The sequence below is a fragment of the Nuphar pumila genome, chromosome 6, assembly GCF_984573655.1.
Source record: "Nuphar pumila chromosome 6, dmNupPumi1.hap1.1, whole genome shotgun sequence".
In the NCBI taxonomy this organism is placed as follows: Eukaryota; Viridiplantae; Streptophyta; class Magnoliopsida; order Nymphaeales; family Nymphaeaceae; genus Nuphar; species Nuphar pumila.
In genome coordinates this window covers 70,135,208-70,142,704 of record NC_143254.1, presented here as the reverse complement: position 1 = coordinate 70,142,704, position 7,497 = coordinate 70,135,208, and the positions used below count along the sequence as shown (strand labels likewise).

Here is a 7,497-nt window from a genome sequence, read left to right as displayed (position 1 = left end):
TTCTGTTAATTTTCTATTTTTCATAGATTCTTAGTTTAATAACTGTGCTAGTTCTGCGGGTTCAGGAGCGGACCTCCTACTGCATCATTTATCTTTCCAAATCCTATCATAGTCAAGAAAGCATAACCTAGCTAGGCCAAAAGCCACATAATCACTCTCACGATCTACATGGCTGCAATGGAACATAACAAAACTGCAATATTTATCGAGCAACAAATCTGATTGAAGAGACAAAAGTCTTAAATAACATAATAATGAATAAATTAAAACATGAAAAACCTGTGTCCCACGAAAGGGAACTCGTTTCTTAAACACGAAAAGCATGTTTCCCATGAATGTTTTGGCATTCGAAAAAGCAGTGTTTTGCGTTTCAAAAACCGTTAGAAAGTTCTCAATTATGTTTTGCACAGTAGTAACTTTGGAATTCATGACTGTCATTGACAAGAATGAGAAATAATCCCTCATGAAAAGTAGTAACGACTAGCCCTGATCCCCTCCCATCCAGAAAAAACAAAAGTTCAATAATTTTCATAGCTCTCTTAGCCTTTTCTTTTGTCTTCCTTTAACTTAGGTTGGAAGAAAAGATATTCCTATTGTTCATTCCATAACCAGCCATCTTTTTTTTAGTTTACTGGCTACTTGAAATTTAAAAAAAACAAAACAAAAAACTTCTAAGAGAATCTTCAAACGGTAATCTTAGAATGTGGATAACTGAAAAGGACAAGAACCGTTTGGCAGAGAACATGGCTAGTTTTGGGAGAAAACACTTGATACTGCTACTGATCAGCGAAGGTATCAATTAGAGACTGTAAAAAGATCAGGTGCAATATTTAACAAATATTTGTGCATTAAGCACCTGATCACCCTTCATCTTGGGAACAGGCCTGTCAGTTGTGAGGCCTAAGGCCTGATGGAGGCAATCATATTTAATGCACAAATTTTGTGCCATGTGATTGCACCCGTCCGGACTCCGTATGATCCGTCACACAATGTGATATGACTCACAAATCCTGAAATTACAAAAAAAAAACATTGGAATACATATTTTTCATTTTAATCAATAAAACCTAATAAAAATTGAAATATAAAAATAATATATGTACATGTCAGTATCCATCACATTGTGTCCTCATGTGTTTAATCGTGTGCCACGGGGGACACGCCAACAAAATTGCATGTCCCGTGACGTGTCCCCCTGTGACAGAGACTAGAGGCTGCACGGATATGGTGGTTTCTGCAAAGATGTTTCCATATAATGTTCATTAATCTCCTTGATGTATTTAACATTAACATAAAAGCTTGTGTTTGCTATTTTTTCTGAACATTTGGATATTTACATAATTTTGAAGATCCTTGCAAGTTTGTGCAAGTCACCATGTGAATGTGATGGGTCTTTGCAAGTTCGAACCCCACTGGTATGGGCAGTTGAATAACTGACTGGTTGTACAGCCACCAGTTGGCTTTGTCTACTCGAAACGAGAGGGGGAGGAGGGCTTAGGCTTTGTTTGGGAGATGACTATCGGAGCAACATCAGAGAGAAGTTGGGGAATCAGCTTCATTTTCTGTTTGGAAGAATGAAGACAAGGTTAGTGGGGGTGTTCAGAGTGCAGCTAATGGTGTCATTTCCTGACTGCCACCTAAGGGAGGTGGTAATTTGCAATTACCACATCAACGGCTATTTCGTTACCTTCCGGTTGTCTCCGATGCCCTCCAGCAACCGCTTTGAATGCACTGGGAGATCATTATATAACGTGTGCTACCATTTTAAAATGCATTAATGGGAGAGAGTTTGACCATCTGCCAAACAATTTTGGAAACATTTTGTAAATAATGACAGAATTTCACAGGTGCTCCCAAACATCACAATAGAAAAGTTGAAATCCTTATCCTTTGTGGATTTCATGGTTGTCTCCCCAGCTACCTTCTTGATCATAAAAAAGAAAAAAAAGTGTGCAGACAGTAAGGTACACAACAATCAAAATAGAAGAGCCTTTGTAATCATTTAAATTATCTGTGTAACTGGTACGTAGGCGTTTGCCCAACCACAGCTAGTCAATAAAAAAAAAAAAAGTCTTAACTTTTACTTACACGGGATACCGTAATCTTTTCAGAAACTTGAGTTCCCATTTTATAACTCCGATCGCTATTAATCTAACCTACTTTTAAAGAAGTGACGATGGCCATGAGTGAACAAAAATATTGTGCAGTTATAACAAATTAGAAAATTTGCAACCGATCGTGTGTGTGTATATATATATATATATATATATAACAACTACGCCTTCATCCCAAAACAATTGGGGTCGGCAATATGAACCAAAAAAGAAAATCATTCTGGGTCTTCCACATGAATCCTTCTCCTCCAATCGTTTCTATCCAATGCTATGTCCTCGAGGTTCAAAGCATTCATATCCTTTATATTTTTATATATATTATATTTTATATATATTGTGATATATATATATATATATATATATCACAAAATATATATATAATATAATATATATAAAAATAATAAGCCCAACCCGATTAGGAGAAAGGGCATAACAGGCTGGTCATGGGCCCAGGTTTTCTCAACAGGCTGGCTTGAACTGAGCTGTTTGCCCAGCCCGTCAATTTAGGGGCATGGCTTTGACAGGCTGGCTGGGTCAACAGCCCGGTTGGCTGGGTTTATTAGTGCGTCAGATTGGGTTGGGTCGGGGCGAGTTGGCCTGACTGCATGATTATTGCAGTTTATAATGAGGTAAAATAGGTAATGATAAGATTTACTGAAGTAAATAAGGTAGAAAATTTGAAGTATTAGAAATTTAGGAACTCACAGGAATGCTTGTGATTCAAGGAGTTGCAAATACCGACTCTTTCTTAGAGGAGTTAAATTTTGGAATTTTTGGTATTTGGAGTTGGTTAAGTCCCAACCCACAATTACACTTCCCTCTCCCAAACGCCCTCTTAATCTGTTTGCACCCTGACACATCAAGTAACCCTCTCTTGCACCTCCCAACTCCTCTGACACCCTTCTCCCAAACAGAGCTTTGAATATTTTGGTAAACTTTGTAGGAATTGAAACAATGTTAGTAGCAATTGGATAAATATTTGACAGAGAAGTCTTAAGAATAAAGATATGCCACTAGTTAAATGTCGATATTTTAGGGGTCAAGACTGGACTTGCTTTTAGAAGTCTTAAAAATAAGGATGTCACTTGATAAATGCCGATATTTATGGGGGCCTCAACTCCGTGTGACAAGCAAATAACAGCCCAAAAAATAGGTACTAAAATTAGTAACAAGTTTGCCTTCATGACCTTTATAAGCAACATGACTCGTATAGCATAGTGACAAACGTTTTAAACGACAATTTCTCGTTTTTCAAAAACTTGTGAGAAATTGAATTTTTTTCATAAATCTTGCATTTTTTTGGCAAAATCTCGGTAATAAAAAAACAAATTAAAAATATAAAATTTATTTTTATAAGAAAGTATTAATAAAAATTATTTAAAAATAAAAATACACATTTTTTTCATGATAAATAGCCATTTAAAACGTAAATATCATGTTTAAATCATGGTATTTATGTTTTTTCATAAATCTTGCGATATTTTGAAAAATCTCACGAGAAATTGCTGTTTGAAAATCTCACGATATTATCACCAGATTTTCATAAATCTCGCGCGATATTTGTCACTATGTCGTACAGTCGTGTCTAAAAGGATGGACCACAATAAATAGCCTTTCCTTTTCAACCATGATGAAAGAACAATCGGAAGATGGACCACAAGAAGTCAAAACTCTTTTTCAGTTTTGCTCTGTTTTTTTTTTCTTTTCTTTAACAATGGTACCAGACAACTCCTTAAATTCAGAAACGATAAAGAAAACACGAGTAAGCTCGCAAGCTCTTTGCATGCATCGAGTAGTTAGCCAAGAATGGACTGATCAAAACCATTTCCATACTAAAACTCCATTCCACAATCAATGCCACACTGCCACACTGTTAGAGTATTCAAGCACTCGAAATCCTCATTCCCTCTTTACTTTCCTTTTTTTTATTTTTCTTAGAGAGAAGCATTCCCTTTTAGAACTCTTTAAGACCTTTATTATACAAGACTCAAAAGTACACATTCTCACGAGGGGGATGCCCATCTAGCCACCCTTACACAACCCACACATGAAGCTAAGACAACAAAGTTATAGTGTATACACATATATTGCAAACTAAAACACAACCAGCCAACTTGGTCACATGACTAACCAAGACAAAGCCTCCTCCCAAATCTCAGGCACCTTTATACCACACCCCTTATTTTCTCTCTTTCACATGACCACCATCTAAAAAACCACTAGAGCCCTAAATGCACACTAAACAATTAAATCAGTGAGTCAGCATGACCACAAAAAAGCAGAAAAAGAAAAAAGTTGGGTGCTTCCCCTCCTCTTTTTTTCCTGTTTTTGAAACAACAAAAATCAGTAATGAGAAGAGAAGGAAGATGGGTTCAAGAAAGAAGAGGCAGTGGGGATCCTCTCCAGCACTTGGACAACCTCCTTCATGGCCGGCCGCTTCTGGGCCACCTGCGAAACGCAGGTGAATCCAAGCCTAAGGCAGACCAGCAGCGCCTCCTCGTTCTCCTCCACTTCGGATCGGAGCCCCGGGTCCACCAACCTCAAGCCCCGGTTCTGCTCCTCGGTTGGACCCTCCTTCCATAGCCCAAGCTCCGCTTCGGTTACGGGTCGGCCCGTGATCAGCTCCAAGAATAGGACCCCAAACGAGTAGACATCCCACTTGGGGCTGGGCTTGAGGTTCCGAAGAGCCTCGGGCGCCTGGTACGGTGAAATGTAGTTGGTGGACCCACCAAGCGGGCTGCTTGCCGGCGGGATGTCCAGTGGGAGGTTATCCGGGGAGAGCATCGATCGCTGGCTCCCGAAGTACACTGCTGAGATGCTGCTGTTGCTCGGCTTCCCATGGACCAGCCGCTCCAAACCGAAGTCCCCGATCTGCGGCTCCATATCCGGACCCAGCAGCACGTTGCTGGGCTTCAAGTTGCCGTGTACGTACTTCTTGTCGTGCAGGTAAGCGAGCCCACGGGCCAGTCCGCGGCCGATGATCAACCGGACCTCCCACTTCAGATGGATCGGAGACGAACCCGGTTTTCCTGATTCACCAACGAACAAAAACTTTAGCTGCATTTAGAAATTTAATCACGACGCTAATGAACTAAGACGACTCGAAATCTGTTCCAGTTTGAGACAGATAGTTGTTGCAATATCCAGAAAAGGAAACGCCGGATGTGTTTTCAGGATACGAAAACCGAGTCGTATCGAGGAGTTATGAAACGGAGACGTACTCGTGTGGGAGAAGCTGGCGAGGCTGCCGTGGGGCGCGTAATCGTAGATGAGGAGCTTCTCGTCGGAGCCCCAGTAAAAGCCCCGGAGGCGGAGCAGGTTCGGGTGCCTGAGCTTCGATATGAGTCTGACCCGGTTCTTGAAGTCCTTTATCCGATATACCTCACTCTCTCCGATTCGGCGGACGGCAAGCGTCGTGCCGTCCTCCAGGACCGCCTTGTAGACGATGCTCGTTCCGCTCGCGCCCAGGATGTAGGCCGAAGCCTTGAGCAGCCGCTCCAGCTCCAACTCCGGCGGCTCGACGTCCACCAACACCAGGCGTCCCGGTTTCTGATCCCTCGGCTTTTCCTCCGATTCCGAGACGGAGCTCGAGCTATCCGAGACGCTGTCGTCGTCGTCGCCTCTCCCTTTCCGGCTGGCCCGCAGGCACGACCATCTCCCGGCGTCTTCATTCTTCTTCCGGTCTCCGGAAATTTCCGCCATGGCCGCTGCGTCGGCCTTCTTTCTCTTCACCTGGTACCGGTAGATGAAGACCATAGACACGAGGCTCAAAGCCGCGAAGTTTCCGACGACGATTCCAGCGATCGTTCCGGGAGCCAGGCCGCCTCTCCTCTGCTGCGGCTTCTCCTCCTTCGTCTGCTTCTCCGGCTGAGGGCTCCCGTTCTCCGTCGGCTGCTCCGGCAGGCTCTCAGGTATGGCCGAGATCGCCGGCGGCGACGTCGTGGTGTTCGGCGGCGGGTTGGAGAGAGTCGCCGGGACGCTGCAGAGGCTCTTAAGCGGGTCGCCGCAGAGGCCCGGGTTCCCGAAGAAGCACTGCGGCTTCTGGTTCAGGAACGCCCCGACCTCCGGCACCGGCCCGGAGAAGTTGTTGTAGGAGAGGTCGAGCGTCGCGTTCTGCGGGATGATCCGGCCTATCTCCGGCGGTATCGGGCCGGAGAGCCTGTTGGACGAGAGGTTGAGGTACCGTACGGTCCCGATCTCCGACGGCAACGAACCATTGAGCAGGTTCGACGACAGATCCAGGGCCTCCAGGAGCTGGGAATTGGTCCCGAAACCCGGCGGAATCTCGCCGGAAAAGTAATTATTACTCAACGAGAGGAAGCGCAGCGAGGGAGCGGCGGTGAGGGCGGCAGGGATAGCTCCAGCGAAGGCGTTGTCGGAGAGGTTGACGTACTGCAGATGCCGGAGTGCGCCGACGTTGGCTGGAATCACGCCGGAGAGCTCGTTATCGGCGAGGGCGAGGATCCGGAGCTCGGCGGCGTTGAAGAGAGAGGGAGGGACGGTTCCGTTGAGGAAGTTGCGGGAGAGGTCCAGGTGGCGGAGGTGCTGGACGGAGCCGAGCTGGTCCGGTATCGAGCCCAGGAGCTGAGCTCCGGAGAGGACGAGCCCGACGACCCTCGACTCGGTCTCGCCGGCGACGGGCGCGCACACCACGCCGGTCCACCCGCACGGGCTCGCGTCGCTGTAGTTCCAGCTGTCAAGCACCGCCAGGGGGTCACTGACAGCGGCGTACTTGAGCGATAGCAACGACACACCGTCGGCGTTCAGGCCCAGCCCGGCGTTGACCAGGGCGAGAGCTAGAACCAACACCGCGACGGCGGCCGAGATCATCTTGGCTCAGGGCATGGCTGGGTTCGACAGAACCTCGCCAACCACCGGACCGCAAGAATATCGGCCTCACGCACTGGTGGACTGGAGAGTGGTTCACCGAATTCGTTCCCTGCTGGCGTTTCGTCGGCTCGCCTGTTCCCAGAGGGGGAGAGAATGTGCATGTGTGTGGAGCAGGAGACGAAGAGGGTGTTAATAACTTAATATAATCAGAGATGAGTTCAGTTTCTAAAAGAATATTATTAGTATTAAGTGAGTTAGTGTGAATATGGAAGGGAGGGAACGGAGAGTGTCGCAGTATTGCGTGACAGAAGCAGCAGCCAGCTCACCCCCTCTTTTTAAGGGCGTGACCAACCCGTATTATTATTATTATTATTATTTTTGGAAGTGCCACTTTTGCCCTAGGGACCTCCCTATTTCGTTCAACTGTCACTACACGTGTTGGAGAGGAGTCGTCCTGTAGGCGCCGTTTTCAGATGGTCACTGTGTGTGTTTCGGGCTAAGTTTTTTTTATGGTTGTTTAATTGTTCTAATTAGGGTTGTTGATTTGGGATTT

General features: G+C 45.5%; 1 protein-coding gene across 1 annotated transcript; it reads right to left on the bottom strand.

Annotated features, from left to right (window-relative positions):
• Window positions 1–4,319: 4,319 nt before the first annotated feature.
• LOC149834917 (putative LRR receptor-like serine/threonine-protein kinase At4g37250) lies at window positions 4,320–6,944 on the bottom strand. Its single transcript, XM_090009484.1, has 2 exons — window positions 5,336–6,944; window positions 4,320–5,143 (listed from the first exon to the last, which is right to left on the bottom strand). The coding sequence occupies exons 1-2, from the start codon at window positions 6,942–6,944 to the stop codon at window positions 4,458–4,460; spliced, it is 2,295 nt and encodes a 764-aa protein (XP_089865610.1). The 3' UTR covers window positions 4,320–4,457.
• Between the last annotated feature and the right edge of the window lie 553 nt (window positions 6,945–7,497).